At 39.7% G+C, this 18666-nt stretch overlaps 1 protein-coding gene across 1 annotated transcript in view; it reads right to left on the reverse strand.

Moving 5' to 3' along the window:
* Window positions 1-203: 203 nt before the first annotated feature.
* The window catches only part of LOC122201401 (interferon-induced very large GTPase 1-like), a 54293-nt gene continuing 35830 nt past the window's right edge, over window positions 204-18666 (reverse strand). The window contains exon 2 of the mRNA XM_042907264.1: window positions 204-7716. Coding sequence (XP_042763198.1) covers window positions 422-7714 — 7293 coding nt within the window. The 5' untranslated portion in view covers window positions 7715-7716 and the 3' untranslated portion in view covers window positions 204-421. The remainder of the gene's footprint in view (window positions 7717-18666) is intronic.

Here is an 18666-nt window from a genome sequence, read left to right on the forward strand (position 1 = left end):
AAAAAAGGCTTTTGGTAGCTTCCAGTCAATATTGTATGAAATATCCATATATTTATTCTATAGAAATTTGTAAATTTGTAGTAGTCTGCAATGATTTTGTTTTCCTCCTATGAAAATGACTTTCTCTGAGACTTTATATAACATTATATATTTCAAAATAAAAACATTCTGAATAATAGTTTAAAATGTACAGTAGATATTTTAAATGGGTTTTATTTGATTTTATCATATGTTCATATATTTTAGAAATATGTTTTTGAGCCAGAAGGAATTGAGGCAATGAAAAATGAAGTCTTTTCACAAGACTTAAAGTTAATTGATTGATTTTTAGATTTTTCATTTGAAAAAATGTAATAATGAGGATTCTTACTGTGAGGAGGAGGTATTTTAGGATTGTCTGAGTATTGGGGTTCATTGAGTTTTACTGTTTTTTCAAGTCATCGAGCACATCCTGCTTTTTTATATTGTCCCATGCATCAGGGATTTTACCTTTATTTATAAATTTTTTCTGATATTTTTCTTCTAGCTTTAATCTGAAGTGAGAGACAAACCATTTCCAGTATGGCTGGGTAGATGAGTCTGGGGTGATGCTCCACATGGCATACTCCCCTCCTGCCTGTCGATAGTTCTTATATGGGACTTTCCAGTCATCTCTCAAAACCAATAGAAGATCGCTTGCTACCAAATTAGTACAGCAATCAATGACAAAATTGTCTGTTTTGTAAAAATACCCTCCACTAACAGCGTGAGGACGGTGGAAGGGAACACTGTGGTCTCCTTCATGTTTAGGGATTGTGTTTGTACAAATTGCTCCACAGCAGGGACACTGTTTCCAGCAGCCAGAGAGATGTTCAGAGAGCATTTTCTGAACTGCCAGAACCATTTCTTGTTCAGACATATTCAAATAGTTCTCTTCTACTCTCTTCATTGTGGGATCCAAAGCTTCACTCATAGCTTCTTTGAGAAACTCAATATCTTTTATCTCTTGGTGTTCAATGCTTATCAAGTCTTTTCTTGGAAAGATCACATTACTCCCCAGGTGATCACAGAACAAATCCAACCACCCAGACACAGTGCTGCTTTTATCTTTGGCTATTACTGTGGATTTATGAATAGCTGAGAGGATGGCAGTCTTGATATCACCTAAAGTTGTTTTTAAAAAAGTCTTTATTTTTTCACTTCCTTTGTCTGAACAATATGTTTTAATATGGTTTTGAATGTAATTCCTAAAAAATGATTCTGAATTATGAAGGTAATCCCAGTAATTATCAAAATTTTCTTCTTCTGCCAGAGAGATGAGAATATGTTTCTCCAGGTTAGACTTGTTTCCGTTGAATGCTGGGCAGTTAGCTCGCATGTCCCCAGCAATTTTGAGGACCATTTGTTCCCATATGGTGGTAGAGACAGCAGGAGTGAGTTTGTGCCACAGAAAATCAACAAATGTTTTGACTGAAGTTGCTCCTTGACAAGATATCTTAAAACTCATGAAGAAATCCTCTTTCTTACTTTCCAGATAGTTTACAGGATCATTTGCTCTCTTGAATGCCCTGTGCATCTTCTTAAAAGTCTCTGATGCTTTTTGGAATAAACACAAAGATAAATCAATTTCATATTTACTTGTAAATGTGTATCTTCCATCAGTGTTTGCAGATTTCACTTCCTCATCTATTATTCTCAGGATTTCATGGAAATAATTTGGATTGTAATCACGCTGTTGTGTCCAAATATTCTTAATAGTTTCAGTATATCTTGAAATAATGTGGTCAGTAGTCTTATCTATGGACATTTTATCATAGCCCTCTAATGTCCTTGTAATTATGTAATATTTCATGTTCATTTTGACATGTTTGTCATATTTGATTTGAAACTTTTCTCCAGGATTTTCCTTCAGTGTGTCTACAATATTTCTCTCCTTTTTGAAATACTCCAAAAGGATGTTTTCAGAATCCACATCAATGTTAGGCTCTGTGACTGGAGGGAGAGTTGAGGACACAGCATAGACCCATTTTTGCCAAAGTTGATTGAACTTCTCATGTAGCTCTTCCTCACTCAATTCTGTGCCTTTGACAGTTAAAGCCAACCTTCGGCTTTTTTCTAATAATTCCTTTTCATAACCTGACTTTTTGCTGTCCAGTTTTTCTTGACTTTTCTTAAAACTAATAAGTTCATCAGCTTTTTTTTGGCTTTCTAAAATAAGTGCCTCTGTAAGGATCATTAGCTTATTTTCAAAATTTGCTTTCCACTGAACCAGTATTTCACTATCTGGATCTTCATTAAAATATTTTTCAAGTTCTTGCTTGATGGCTTCATATTTTTCTGTGACTGGTGCCTTAAATGTGCTTTTTCTGAATGTTTCGATTTTCCCATTCTGAATCTGGTTGATTAGCTGGTTCTGCAAGCCCAGCACATGACTCCTCAGCTCCCAGGTCCAGTAGTTATACATTGTTTCCAATTTGCTCATGGCCATGACTTCTCGTGTGTTCCTGAAACTGAAAATAAAGTTCTCATTGACCAGGGCTCTCCACAAATCTTGGACTCGGAATTTTACATCTGATATCTTCATGATGCCTCCCCTAGATTCCTGTTTGGCTGTCAGAAGAATTCTACTCTTCAGTTCCTGGACATTGTGGCTGTAGCGAGGATTGGGAGGGGCCATTGGAGGATTGCCATCCCAGAGGTGAGCAAAGTAGTAGACATGAGTATTGACATCAAACTTAATGACATCACTAAATCGGGTTACATCTGAATACTGTTCTTGTTCAGCTGCTTTTGCTGCCATTTCATCTAATCTCTGCTCTAGCCGCCTTCGTCCTTCCATAGTTTGGTCTTTAGCTGTAACTTCCCCCACATTCTGATGGACAAAAAGGCAGCTAGGAGAGATTTTTACTTGTTTCATCCTCAGAAAGGCTTGGACAACTATTTGTAGAATATCTTGCATTTCTGATGGATTTTCCCCAAAAATGTTAATCAGAGTCAAGTTTCCAAGTCCAATAACAAAGGTTGCCAGCTCATTGTCACGATTCTGGGATTTGCTGCTGAGTTCTGGGGCCCGAAGTCCTTCTGTGTCCACAACAAGCACAAAGTCAAAGCCCAGTTCCTCTGTGAATGTCTCCTCCACCTTCAGGAGCTGCATGTAGGCACCCCGGGTACACCTCCCAGCACTGACAGTGAACTGCAGCCCAAAAAGGGCATTCAGCAGGGTGGACTTCCCTGAGCTCTGCAGGCCAAGGATAGAGAGAACAAACAGTCGTTTGTCTCCAAGTTTCTCAGAGACCTTGTCAAAAATAGCTGCTACCCACTTTAGAGGCACATATGAAGCATCCCCATCCATCAGCTCAATGGGAAGACCAGATATCATTAGATCTGCAGCAATCTGGGGAAGGGAGAGAAAAAGGTTATCTTTTGTGGAGAAAGTTTCTTCCAGAACTTCATAGATCTGGCCTATTTCTCTGAGAAGTTGTTCAATTCCCAAGGTGCAGTCAGTAATCTCTGTAGAAATAGCTTCTATCTCATTTTGCCAGTGTTTCAGGGAGGTGTTCTTTGGTGCTTTTTTCTTTTCTGTTTGTACCAGTGACCACAAAGCCTTTTTCTTTTCATTCAGTTTTTCCAAGTGTCCTGCAGTCAGGTTGTCCAAAGACACACTCAGCCATTGTAAGAAGTAGAGTTTGGTATGAGTTTCTGAATGGTTTTGGATAATTTCAAGGACAGATTGCATTAACTCATTGAGAGGAAAGGCTCTGGTCAACTGTTGCTGCCGTATTATTTGTTTTTCTGCCTCAATCTCACTCTTGTGTTGTTCAATGCTCCGATTTCCCTTTTCTCTCAGATGATAGAGTTCTTTGTCCTTTTTACACCAAAGATGCCACAGGTGTCCCTGAAGGGGTAGTAAGTTTTCCTTCATCTGAGATATCTGCATTTCTCCTAATAGGGCCATGAGAACCTCTGCCTTTTCTTTGGCTTCCTTGCAGTCTCTCTGGTCTTCATCAATAAGGAATCCTTGCTTACGAGCAATCTGGGCACAGTCCTCTAAGCTAAAAGTAGTGTCAGAGAGCTCTAGCAAATGTCTGATTGTAGTTTTGAGCTCCTCTGTTAATTCTGCCTCATTTCTGTTCCTGATCCCAATTCTCACTTTTTGGCCAGAATTACTGGCTGTGGTTTTTTCTTTGTCATCAAGCAGACAGATCAAAGGTTTGGATAGCTCACACAGGCCACGGATAATTTTTCGGTTTTCTTGATTGCCATCAGAAGTTGCCATGAGGACTACAATGAGAGAAGAGATCTCCTGCAGGAAGGTGAGTTGCTTCTCATGTTCCTTGGCATCTCCATGAAGATTGGTGAAGGTCAGACAGTTGTCAAATCTGTCCTCATCTTCACCCCCAGGACAGAACCAGCAGATTTCCACTACACCCCCCATCAAGAGACAGTCTTTGCTACTCCCTCTGCAATGGCGATGAAAAAAGATATCATGTTTACGTTTACTGAGAATACAGTTCATAATCTGAGATTTGGAAGCGGAGAAGCCATTTCCAACCCTAACAAAGGACACAATGGGGGTAGAGACACGACACATTTGCTGATTCTTGTAATTGTTCTTTGCCTCTTTTGTTGATTTCCTTGCTTGCTGCCAGCTTCTCCTAATTTGACTGAGAGACCAAAGAGAGAATTCAATTTGAGAATTGCAAGGATTAGGTATAAGAAGAGGGAGGGCAAACTGGCAAATGGAAAGTTTGGCCAGAATATATTGTCTAGCAAAATCATCAGCACAGTGAAGAATTGCCATCTGAATATCCATAGGGTGAATATGGGGTCTGGAATTAGTATCTGAAGGATTAGTGGGACTATCATTGTCTTCAAAAAAATCATCATATGGATCAAAAACCTCATTTTTCTGTTTTGAGGCACTTAGATAGACTTGATTCTCTGTGTTTCCATCATCTTTGAAGACCAGATATCTCAGCCCATAATCCAACATCAGTAGCTTCTGTAGGAAGTAGAAGGGAAGCTCCCGTTCAGAGCTGGGCTGGGTGTTGTACACAGAAGTCTTGTAGATCAGATGGAAATTAGCTCTGCTCATCCTCTTTGGGTAGTAGTGTTCTAGGCCTAGACGCTGGAGCAATTCTAAGAAAGCTCCATTTTCTGTGGCCTCCCATTTGTTGTTTTCATTATCATGTGGTTCGTGAGGCAGTTCCTTTTCATGGAAGATACTTTGCAAATGTTTTCTCACTTCATCCATTTTCAATGAAGGGGTGGTGGCTTCATAATTCCCATCAATGAGCAGACTCAAGTCTTTCTCTAGGTTTACCCAGTCATGATCTGCTCCAGGTTTGGTGAGGACATCTACAACTTCTTTAGTCAATGATTGTCCCATGTACTGTCTTATAAATGTCAAACGTTGTGTTTTCTCCTTTGGAGAAACAGCTGTAACTCCAACAGTGGCTGTCAGACCTGTGAGCACCAGGAATGCCTGAGCCCTGTGGCTGCAAATATTTTTGAGCTCCTGGTATTTATCTTGGGCAGTTTGCATTTCATGCACTAGAAAGTCTAACTCATCACACCCCAGGAGATACTGAAAAGTCTTATTTACCATGTGGTAACCTGCGCCAGTTGCAATGGAAAGTAGCAAGAGCTGTATGTCTGGCTGCTCTGTTTCTTGGAGGTAATTCAAGAAGCAGCGAAGAGACAGGCTGACCTCATAGGTGGCCTTTCTTTGTGCTTCCTCCACTATTTCCGGGGACTCGGACTTAATCTTCACTTCCATGAAGTCATTTTTGGTTTTTTGAAAGATTTTAATTAATTCAGAAAATTGGGAGATTTTGATATACTCCTGCTCTGACTCTGACCTGAAGATCCACTGCATGATGGAATGAGCCTGAGGAAAGTTTGTCACGCTATAGATGTGAGGATCCAAAAGGCTGCGCAACTGAGATTTAATAAATTTTGTTTCATAAATGGAATACCTTTTGCAAAAGTTGACAGTGTTTACCAGAAAATTCTGCAGATCCCTATCTGTCAGGCATATGTTAATCCAAGTGTCATAACTTTTTAGTTTTTGACTCAACATTTGCATGAAATTTATCAGTTTTTTAAGCTGCTCTTCAGGGTCAGATACCTCCCAGGATTTCACATCCTCTAGGAAAACCCTGGCCTTCTTCACAACACTGAGTAATTCTTCTCCACTCTGGATCTGGGTAGTGAGGCCAGTCAGAGCAGTGTAGCTGTCTTTCAGGCACATAGCTACCTGAAGAGGATCTTTAAAATCACTTCTGTGGCTGGAGAGGATGATGTCCCAGACGGGCACCAGTTGAATTCCCCGGTCAATGACACACCAGGTTCGATTACTGGCAACTAGGCCAGCTTTCCACTGGAAAAGGTCATTTGCTTCTGGTGGGCCACCTGTCTGGGCCACAGATAATTGGATTTTGGTTTGGAGATTTTGGGAGCTTGTGCTCTGAGAGTCGTCTTTTGAATGAGAGTCTGTCACAGCCACGTCTGTAGCAACTTGAATTCCAAAGCCACTGTAGCTGCCCCTTATGTAAATATCCAGGGCCTTGGCTGACTGCTGTTTCACTTCTGCCAGCTGTTCACTTTGGAAACCCTCTGAAATGGCTTTCCACCAGTAGATTCCTCCCAAGTGCAGAGGGCCCTGGTTAGCATGAGAGCCAAACCTGTGGAAGAAGGCTTCACTCCTGGACTTTAGCAAAGGGAGTCTGTCTGAGCCTGCAGACTGACCCAGAAGGTCTTCAATGCATTTTAGTTCCTGGAGAGCAGCCTTGGATAACTGGAGCTGATCAGTGGGAAAGTGGCAGGAAGCCAGCGGGATGTAGCTGAACTTGGTTGAGCAAAAATAAGAGTGCTCAGAATGTGATTGTTGGGTTTTCTTAGATTCTGAATGTATGCTGTGATGTACACTCGCTTTCAGGCTAAATCCCCAACCTTTACCTTTGGCTGAGGCAGTTGCACTGAAGCCCAGCTTCTCTATAGTCTGGGTGAATGTGGATTCTGCTTGAGAAGATGTAAATTCTCTTGTTTCCATCCGTGTGCCCTGCTCAGGGCCAAAGAGTGAGAAGTTCTTTGGGACACTGAGTAGCTCCTCTCTCTTCTCTATCAAACCCCTTTCATCGCTAGTTTTGTAAATTCCCTGCAGAGCCAACCCTCCAGATGCCCATCTCACCAGATCTCCATCTGGGAGGTTCTGCCTGTGAGACAATGTCCCCTCCATGAGGTTGAGTTGTTTCTGAATGTTTTCCATGACTTCTTGTAGGGACTTTTGGGGAGGTGGCCAGTATTCGTCAGGGATCCCCATTGCCTGCCTCAGCTCTGCCTGTTTTTTCCTCACTGCTTCTTCCTCTTGCTGCCTCCCTTCTGACAGCAAGTCTCTTAGCTCTTGCAGTGTCTGCTCTGCATGCTTCTGCATTTTCTTCATCATCTCCAGCCGAGACTCCTGTAACTCTGAAAGACTATTTGAGTGTGACATGTTAAGAAGCATCTCCAGGGCTTTTTTCTCCCAGGAATGTCGTGCTTGAGATTTCAGCTTCTGGAGGTCTTTTTCTTCCAGGTGTTGTAAGGCCTGGGCACAAGTCACACCTAGGTGTTCCTGCAACTTGGGCAACCAGTACTCGAGTGCCAGTCCTACTTCTGTCAACATCTCCTGGAGATCATGTGTTCTTTTGCCTCTGAGCAGGGGCTCATCAGGGGTGGACTTCGCTGTGGCCATAGCTGTGGGAAGAAAAGACACTATTAGCCTGTGTTATGACCTTAGAAGTCACATAGCCAAAGGGTGAATGTACTAAAGATCCAAGTCTCCAAGGCTTTCTCATTTCCTCCTTTCATTGTTCCAATGAATATATTTTGTTAAAACTACTACTACTACTTCTTCTTCTTCTTCTTCTTCTTCTTCTTCTTCTTCTTCTGGCAAGACATCCTTGTGGGTGTTCTCAACATGGATTGCCTTTTAGTTACCAGGGTGAGTTGCACCTTGAAGCCTGGCTTTTGGCATTTCCTATTACACAGAATTGATTGCATGGAAAGCATTGAGCTGAGGGTTGGAGTTTGGAAATATGCATGAGTTTGATAGCCTGATGTTTGTTTTAAAACCAAGAGTGGCCAAAAAAAAAAAAAAAAAAAAAAAAAAAAGGAAAAAAGAAAACAAAAAGAAAAAAATATGGAATCTTGCCATTTGCAATGATGTGGTTGGAGTTAGAGTATTATGCTAAGCGAAATAAGTTAGAGGACAAATACCATATGATTTCATTCATATGGGAATTTAAGAAACAAAACAGATGGACATAGGGGAAAAAAAGACAGGCAAACCACGAAACATACTCTTAACTACAGAGAACAAACAGAATTACTGGAGGGGAGGTGGGTAGAGGGAAGGGTTAAATGGGTGATGGAGAGTAAGGAGACCACTTGCTGTGATGAGCACTGGGTGTTGTATGTAAGTGATGAATCACTAAATTCTATACCTGAAACTAATATTATACTGTATCTTAACTAACTTGAACTTAAATAAAAACTTGAAAACAAAAAGAAAAAAATTAAAAAAAAATTATTCAATAGCAAACAAAAAACAAGAGTGGCACCACCAATTATATTTCCTCTCAAGTTTCTGTGAAACCTGTGTTGAGTGGTTTCTTTCCTGTCTTTCTGTCACTTCTTCTTAGGCCATTTTATGATATTTATTTACTGTCCTGTCCTTTAACTTACTTGCAGATATCAGCATCATGGTGGTATAAGATGTTCCTCTTTTTTGGCTCCCTTTTAAAACAACTTATTAGACATCCATCTGTGAACAAAAGTGCCTCAGTGGGAGTTGTGAAATACAGCACCATAGGCCAAGGGACATGGGAGTAGTCTCATCCTCCTGTGAATCTGGTAATAGGCAGAAGACCTCAGTATGGGCCATGGAACCAGCAAAACCAGCAAGTCTGCCCCAGCCCCCTGGCCACATTCCGAAAAAAACCTGGAGTGTGCTGTCCTATACTCACAGATGAAAGAATTTGCAGAAATCCAGCCCTCTTGATGGGAGATTCCTGCACAAATTTGCTGACATTGGTGGACTGGAACTGTCCATTGGCAGTGACCTCTCCAGTGGGGCTAAAGGATAGTAGATAGCCCATCTACTCCCAATTGTGTGGGACATGGCTAGAGAAATCCATTTCTGGGTATTCATCCCAGAGTATCAAGCCAGGACTGGGAGAAGGGAGAAGAGATTGGGAAAGAAGAATATCAAAGGACTTTAAAGGGACATGGTCCCTGTTGATTACACTCAAGAATTCAGCAGGAAGTCCCCCCCCCCCCCCCCCCCCCCCCACCATGAGCCTCTTGGGAGAACCTCACCCAAGGAACTCCCCAGCAGGTCCAAGGGCACCCTCAATGACCAAGTGCTAAGCTGACACATACACCCCACCTCCCATTGTGGCTGACTTCCTGTGCATGCTCCTGAGTTCAGTGGTGAGAGCTAGTCTTTTAGAGTGCTGTGAGCAAAACAGATCAGGATTTGTGAGGAAGAGAGAAACCATACAGTTGAGCCATAGCACCACCTTCTGGAAAACAAAAGAGAAGTTTCCAGTAGCCAATCTGCTGAATTGTAACAACCAGACAAGACCTAAAAGATTAATAATTCTGCCACAAGAGAGAGCAAGACAATGGAGCAGTTGTATCCATACAAAGGTAGAGAAAACCCCAGATATAATAGTACCAATACACAGAATACTCTGACTGAAGGGAACTAGTAAAGATTTAAGGAAGTGTCTTCCAACTTCGGATGCAAAGCAGCAAAACTACAAGGACATGAAAAATGTCATTAACATGTCATTAACAAAAGATAATAATTCTCAATTATCTAGTTCAGAGGCATGGAATTTTGTGACCTTCCTGATAAAGAATTTGAAATACCTGTTTTGAAGAAAATCAGTGAGCAACAAAAACTCAGAAAGACTATTTAAGGAAATCAGGGGGAGATACGTAAATAAAATGACACTTACCAAAGATACTAGATCATAAAAAAGAAACAAGCAGAAATTCTGGAGCTGAACAATTTTTATCTTATTTTATTATAATTTTTTAAATAAAATATTGTGTTTATTTGAAAATAATTGTTTATATAGAAAAGCCAAAAGAATCTACAAATTACTGAAATTAATAAAGTTATAAGCTGTAATTTATAAGATTAAGAAACAGATGAGTAATAAACATTCAATATTATTTTTACTTATTTTATTAAATTTAATAAATTATTTATTAATATATTTAATTTATATAATTAATATATATTTATATATAATTATTATAATTTAATATATATTTATTTAAATAAATAAATTTAATAAATTATTTATTTAATTTAAAAAATTTTTATTTTTTAAATTTTTATTTAAATTTCAGTTAATATACAGTGTAATATTAGTTTCAGATGTACAATTTAGTGATTCAACACTTACATACATCACCTGGTGCTCGTCCCAACAAGTGAACTACTTAATCCCCATCAACTATTTAACCCATCCCCACACCCATCTCCTCTGATGGCCATCAGTTTGTTCTCTATAATTAAGAATCTGTTTCTTTGTTTGCCTCTCTCTCCTTTTTGCTCTATGCTCCTTTGTTTTGTTTCTTAAGTTCCACATATGAATGAAATCATATGGTATTTGTCTTTCTCTGACTTATTTTACTTAGCATTATACTCTCTAGTTACATCACCATCCTTGCAATTGGCAAGATTTCATTCGTTTTTATGGTTGAGTAATATTCCGTTGTATATATATACCACATTTTCTTTATCCATTTGTCAGTCAATGGACATTTGAGCTCCTTCCATAATTTGGCTGTTGTAGATAATGCTGCGATACACATAGGGGTGCTTTTATCCCTTTGAATTAGCGTTTTTGTATCTTTTGTGTAAATAGCTAGTGCAATTGCTAGATCATAGGATAGTTCTATTTTTACCTTTTTGAGGAAACTCCGTACTGTTCTCCAGAGTGGCTGTACCATTCGCATTTCTACGGATAGTACAAGAGGGTTCCCCTTTCTCCACATCCTCGTCAATACTTGTTATTTCTTGTGTTTTTGATTTTAGCCATTCTGACAGGTATGAGTTGGTATCTCATTGTGGTTTTGATTTGTATTTCCCTGATGATGAGTTATGTTGAGCATCTTTTCATGTTGGCTGTCTGTGTGTCTTCTTTGGAAAAATGTCTTCATGTCTTCTGCCCATTTTTAAAATTGATTATTCATTTTTAAAATATTGTTTTATTTTTTAAAGTAATCTGCACCCAACATGGGGCTCAAGCTCACAACCCCGAGATCAAGCATCACAGGCTCTACCGACTGATACAGCCATGTGACCCTAAATTTGATTATTCATTTGTTGAGTGTTGAGTTTTATAGGTTCTTCATATATTTTGGATACTAACCCTTTATCAGATATATCATTTGCAAATATATCTTCCCCCATTCCGTAGGTTGTCTTTTAGATTTATTTCCTTTGCTATGCAGAAGCTTTTTATCTTAGTGAAGTCTCAATAGTTTATTTTTGCTTTTGTTTCCCTTGCCTAAGGAGACATATCTAGTAAGAAGTTGCTATGGCCAATGTCAAAGAGATTACTGCCTGTGTTCTCCTTTAGGATTTGAATGGTTTCATGTGTCACATCAGGGTGTTTCATCCATTTGAATTTATTTTTGTGTATGGTGTAAGAAAGTGGTCCAATTTCATTCTTTTGCAAGTTGCTGTCCAGTTTTCCCAACACCACTTGTTGAAGAGACTGTCCTTTTCCCATTGGATATTCTTTCCTGCTTTGTCAAAGATTAATTGACTATAGAGTGTGGGTTCATTTCTGAGTGTTCTATTCTGTTCTGTTGGTCTATGTGTCTATTTTGGTACCAGTCTTGAAAACTGCATTTTGTAATATGACTTGAAGTCTGGAATTGTGATGCCTCCAGCCTTGCTTTTCTTTTTCAAGGTTGCTTTGGCCATTCAGAGTCTTTCATGGTTCCATACAAATTGTAGGATTGTTTGTTCTAGCTCTTTGAAAAATGCTAGTAGTATTTTGATAGGGGTTGCATTAAATGTGTACATTGCTTTGGGTAACACAGACATTTTAACAGTATTTGTTCTTTCAATCCATATGAACATGGAACGGTTTTCCATATCTTTGTGACCTCTTCAGTTTCTTTCATCAGTGTGTGTTACAGTTTTCAAAGTACAGATCTTCTACCTCTTTAGTTAGGCTTATTCGTAGGTATCTTATGGTTTATGGTCCAGTTGTAAATAGGGTTGATTCCTTAATTTCTCTTTCTGCTGCCTCATTATTGGTGTATAGAAATGCAACAGATTTCTTTACACTGATTTTGTAGTCTGCAAGTTTATTGAATTCATGTATCAATTCTAGTAACTTTTTGGTGGGGTCTTTCAGGTTTTCTGTATAGAGTATCATGCCATCTGCAAACAGTGAAAGTTTTACTTCTTCTTTGCCAGTTTTGATGTTTTTGATTTTTTTTTTTTTTCTGATTGCTGAGGCTGGGACTTCTAGTACTATGTTGAATGAAAGTGGTGACAGTTGATATCCCTGTCTTGTTCTTGATGGTAGGAAAAAGCTCTCAGTTTTTCCCAATGAAGGATGATATTAGCTGTGGGTTTTTCATGTATAGACTTTACTATGTTGAGGTATGCTTCTTGTAACCCTACTTTGTTGACAGTTTTTATCATGAATGGATGTTGTATTTTGTCAAATGCTTTTTCTGCATCTATTGGAAGGACCATATGGTTCTTGTCATTCCTTGAATTAACATGGTGTATCACATTGATTGATTTGTGAATGTTGAACTACTCTTGCAACCCAGGAATAAGTCCTAGTTGAACATGGTGAATGATTCGTTTAATGTACTGTTGGATTTGTTTTGCTAGTGTTTTGTTGACAGTGCTCGCATCCATGTTCATCAAGGATATTGGCCTGGTGTCTTTCTTAGTGGAGTCTTTATCTGGTTTCGGTATGGTATGATTTCAGTCTTTTTGTATGTGTTGAGGCCTGATTTGTGACCTAGTATGTAATGTATTCTGGAGAATGTCTTGTGTGCACTTGAAAAGAATGTGTATTCTGCTGTTTGAAGATAATGTTCTGAATATATCTGTTAAGTCCTTCTGGTCCAGTGTGTCATTCAAAGCCATTGTTTCCTTAGTGTTTTTCTACTTAGATGATATATCCATTGATGTAAGTGGGGTGTTAAAGTCCCCTACTGTTGTATTATTGTCAATGAGTTTCTTTATGTGTATTATTAATTTTTTGATGTATTTGTGTGCTTCATGTTGGGGGCATAAACATACAATTGTTATACCTTCTTGTTGAATTGTTTTCTTAGTCATAATAAAGTGCCTTTCTTTATCTCTTGTTATAGTCTTTGTTTTAAAACTAGTTTTCCTTATATAAGTAAGTATTGCTACTCTGGCTTTTTTTTTTTTTTGACATCCATTTGCGTTATGAATGTTTCTTCATCCCTTTACTTACAAGCTGCAGGTGTCTTTAGGTCTAAAATGAGTCTCTTGTAGGCAGCGTATAGATGAGTCTTCTTTATTTATTATTTATTTATTTATTTATTTATTTATTTGTTTGTTTGTTGGTTTGTTTATTTCCATTTTGACATCCTATATCTTTTGATTAGAGAGTTTAGTCCATTTTCATTTAGAGTAATTATTGATAGATATGCATTTAGTGCAGTTTTATTACTTGCTTTGTAATTGTTTCTGGGTATTTTCTCTGTTCCTTTCTTGTCTTTGTCAGTTTTGGTCTCTCCTTTGCACTAAAGAGTCCTTTTTAATATTTCTTGTAGGGCTGGTTTAGTGGTCATGAACTCCTTTAGTGTTTGTTGGTCTGGGAAACTCTTTATCTCTTCTTCTGTTTTGATGATAGCCTTGCTGGATAGTGTATTCTTGGCTGAAGATTTTTACCATTCAGCACTTTGAATATATCATACCACTACCTTTTGGCTTGTTAAGTTTCTGTTGAGAAATCTGCAGCTAGCCTTATGGATTTCCCCTTGTAAATTAAGGACTTCTTTTGTCTTGCTGCGTTTAGGATTTTTTCTTTATCACTCTATTTTTCAAATTTAATTACAATATGTCTTGATGTTGGCCAGTTTTGTTGATTTTAAGGAGTTCCCTGTGTCTCCTGGATGTGGATGTCTGTTTCCTTACCCCGATTAGGAAAATGTTTGCTCCTTGGTCAGAATGTGGCAAGTTTTAACTAGGTGGGGTCTGGTCTGCTTGTTAAATGAGACCTGATAATACTTCCACTAGAACTGAGACCCTGCAGAATTCTGTGGTTAGGAGATGTGTTGGTAGGGGTTTCTGCTGGTCTTCTGGGGTAGGCACCCACTGTGCTGGGACTGAGTCAAGCTTGATTGAGAAGGGCAGTCCCGCCAGACCACAGCTGTGTGGGACTAGATGTAAGCAAGTTAGGCAGCTAGTGTCAGTGCTGGACTGCTACCCAGGGTAGCTTTTTGTTTATGCTGTCGGATGGGGAAGGGAAATGGTTCCAGCCAGTTTCTTTGTCCCCTTAGAAGCTTCTCCATGAATGCTGCCTCTTAGGGAAGCACTCTGAGAAGAAGGAATAATTCCCCCGTGTACATTTTTCCAATCACTGTTTCCACACTGTGTGCCCCTATGTTGTTTACCTGCCTTCTCTCCAGGAGCAGGACAGTGCCCTCTGAGCTCTAGCCCAGCCTGATAACTTTTAAAATTTCAGGCTTTAGGGAGTGGCATGGACAGGGGTTTGTACTAGTCTTCTTGGGGAGGGGCCTGCTGCACTGGGACTGAGGCAAGCTTGACCAAGAAGGTCAGTCATGTCAGAGCACAGGTGTTTGGGGCTTGGTGTAAGAAAGTTAGGCCCCAGTGTCTGTGCCGTGCTGCCAGCAGGTGGCTCTGTGCTTATGCTGAGGGGTGGAGGAGGGAAATGGTGCCAGCCAGCTCCTTTGTCCCTGTAGAGGCTTCTTCATGAATGTTGCCTTTAGGGATGTGCCCCAAGGAGAGAAAATAATCTCCCTCCTTGTGTGCCCCAGGTATTCTTCAGGTCACTGTTTCCAGGCCATTTCCCCTAGGTTGTTTGCCTGACCTTTCTTCAGGAGCAGGGCAGTGCCCTCAGGGTTCTATCCCAGTCCAGCCTGCTGACCTTTAAAACTTTGGGCTTTAAGACTCACTGGTTGCAAGAACGTATAGAAAGCAGCCCTGTCATTTTCTCACCCTATGGCTTTGTGGAAATCTTGTCTTTTTGTGTTCCCTTGTGTGTTCTGACCTCTCTCACCCTTCTCCACAACCATGGCTCCCTACTCTCCACAGCACCTGTGATACTTTTCTCCCCTGAACCATGTCTCCACACTCCCTACCTTCTTTGATGTGGCTTCTTCTTCCCCTTTAGGTATGGAGTTTGTTCTGTCAATCTTCAGATTGGTTTCTTGGGAATTTAGAATAATTTGATAGTTACCTAGTTGTATTCCTGGGATGAGACAAGCCTGAGGTCCTCCTACTGTGCCCCCATCCTCCTCTAGGTGAATTTTTTAAAAATATGAATGGACTCCCTTTTGATTGGCCGAAGACAATGGAGGCAATTGCCTGTCCTTTCACAATGGCGCTTGCCCATCTCTCAGGACCAACTGACCCATGTTCAATTGCTGTTCACATGGAACCTTTCTCCACTTCAGCCTTCAAAGTCTTTTTTTTTTAAGTTTTTAAAAAATTTATTTATTTTGAAAGAGAGGGAGAGAGCATGCTTACATGTGCATACATGAGAGCAGGGGAGGGGCAGAGAGAGAAAATTACAAGCAGGCTCCATACTGTCAGCTCAGAGCCCAACATGGGGCTTGATCCCACGAACCATGAAATCATGACCTGAGCTGAGATCAAGAGCTAGGAGCTCAACCAATGAGTCATGCAGGTGCCCCCAGCCCTCAAAGTTCTCATTTGAATATTTGCTACTATCACCAAGATCTGCACCAGTGGGAGCTCCACCTGGGCCCATGCCCAAAGCTTCAAGTCTCACCACAGTGGCCTTCCTACTCATTGTGGCATAGTGGCTGTGGTGGCCCTGGGGGGAACCCATGTTCCCTGCCCCCACTTGCTTCCATCCTTCTTGCATGCATCACCAAATGCCAGCCATGGCTGTGTATGGGCCTATCACTCCCAACATTTTCAGGGCTAGGTCATTCAGCAAGTGGGTGTTTACATACTTCTTAGTGGGTTCCAACTTCCATTGACATTATCCTGTTTATATCAACCAATATCTTTTCTGGGGTTTAATCAGTTTTGGCATTGGGTACCTTAACCAAGCATTTGATTCATCTTGTAGCACTACTTCTGCTTACCAAAAGTAGCCCACTAGGCACTTACATTCCTCTCCCGGCTCCATGCTAGCAAGGCAGGCTTCTTAGCCATTTGAAGTTTGAGAATAGGTTGAAATAGTTGTGGTTGAAGACCCTAGTCATTCACTTTACTAGATAAAACTTGTAGGTTTGTGTGTGAGCATGCCAGCTATCCTGAGGGAAACTTTGGAGGGAACCAGTTACTAAATGGTTCGATTAGTCTTTTGCCCCTATACACAGGTCAGATAACCAATTTGCACATCAGGACCATTACAGACCATTACAGACATTACAGACCTCCACCAAGTTTCCTTTGGCTTCACCCTTCAAAGACATAGTTCACCATCTTTCAGTCCTAGTACGTGTGCTTGTGCTTTACTTCCCTGGTGGATGAGATTGTCTGGTGATACACCCTCAACAGACTAGAGAGTAGAGCTGAGGAACTTAATGAATGAAATGGAAAATGCAATAGAGAGCATGTACACAATAGTAGAACAAGTGAAAGACAGAATAAGTGAGTTAGAGGACAAGAAAATTAAATAACCCAATGAGTAGAGATTAAAGAAAAAAGATTGAGAAAAGAGTGAAATCTGCATGATGCATAGGATTTTATAAAAAGAAAAAAAAATCAGAATAATAAGGATTCCAGAAGGAGAAGAGGGAAAGTTGCAGAAAGTTTATTTAAATGAATAATAGCCAAGAACTTCCCACACCTGAGGAGAGAATTGGACATCCAAGTTTATGAAGCCAAGAGATTACTCTATTATCTCAGTGCAAAAAGACCTCCAAGACACATTATAACGAAACTGTCAAAAATCAAAGATAAAGAGCAACTCCTAAAATCCAGTGAAAAAATGATGGTAGTCTACAAAGGAACCCCCATTAGGCTATTAGTGCATTTCTCAGAAGAAACCCTACCGGCCAGGAGAGACTGGAATGACCTATGTGAAGTGTTGGAAGAAAAAAATTGTTAATCAAGAATACTCTAAGTGGCCCCCAAAATAAGAGTTATGGACCAGATGGCTTCCCAGGGAAATCCTACCAGACATTTAAAGAACAGTTTAATACCTATTCTTCTCAAAGTGTTCCAAAAAAAAAGAAATGGAAGGAAAGCTTCCAAACTCATTCTGTGAAGCCAGCCTTACCTTGATTCCAAAACCAAACAAAGACCTCACTAAAAAAGAGAATTACAGGCCAAATACCTGATGAACCTGGATGCAAAAATCCTCATCAAGATACTAGCAAATTGAATTCAACAGTGCATTAAAAGAGTTCTTCACCATGATTAAGTGGGATTTACTCTGGGATGCAGGACTGGTTCAATATTTGCAAATTAATCAATATGATACACATAAATAAAAGAAAGGATAAGAACCATATGATCCTTTCAATAGATGTAGAAAAAGCATTTGACAAAAATACAGCATCCTTTCTTGGTAAAAACCCTCAAGAAATTCGGGATAGAAGGATCATACCTCTAGATCATAAAGGCCATATACAAAAGACCCACAGCTAATATCATCTTCAATGGGGAAAAACTGAGCTTTCCTCCTAAGGTCAGGAATGTCCACTCTCACCACTGTTGTTTAACATAGTACTAGAAGTCCTAGCCTCAGCAATGAGACAACAAAAAGAAATAAAAGGCATCCGAATTGGCAAGGAAGAAGTCAAACTTTCACTCTTCTCAAATGACATACTCTGTGTGGAAAACCCAAAAGACTCCATCAAAAAACTGCTGGAGCTGATACATGAATTCAGCTAGTGGCAGAACATAAAATCAAAATACAGAAATTGGTTACATTTCTATATGCCAATAATGAAGCAGCAGAAAGAGAAATTAAGGATTCAATCCCACTTACAGTTGCACCAAAACCCATTAAATACCTAGGAATAAACGTAATCAGAGAGGTAAGAGATCTGTACACTGAAAACTATAGAAAGCATATGAAAGAACTTAAAGAAGACACAAAGAAGTGGAAAAACATTCCATGCTCATGCAGTAGTAGAAGAACAAATATTGTTAAAATGTATATATTACCCAAAGCAATGTACACATTCAATGCAATCCCTATCAGAACAACACCAGTATTCTTCACAGGACTAGAACAAACAATTCTGAACTTTGTATGGAACCAGAAAAGACCCTCATTAGCCAAAGTAATGTCAAAAAAGAAAACCAAAGCTGGAGGCATTACAGTTCCAGACTTCAAGCTGTAATCATCAAGAGTGGCAGTATGATATTGGCACAAAAATAGACACATAGAGCAGTGGAGCCAAATAGAGAACCCAGAAATGGACCCACAAATGTATGGCCAACTA

This window comes from Panthera leo, chromosome D1, assembly GCF_018350215.1.
Source record: "Panthera leo isolate Ple1 chromosome D1, P.leo_Ple1_pat1.1, whole genome shotgun sequence".
NCBI classification, from domain to species: domain Eukaryota; kingdom Metazoa; phylum Chordata; class Mammalia; order Carnivora; family Felidae; genus Panthera; species Panthera leo.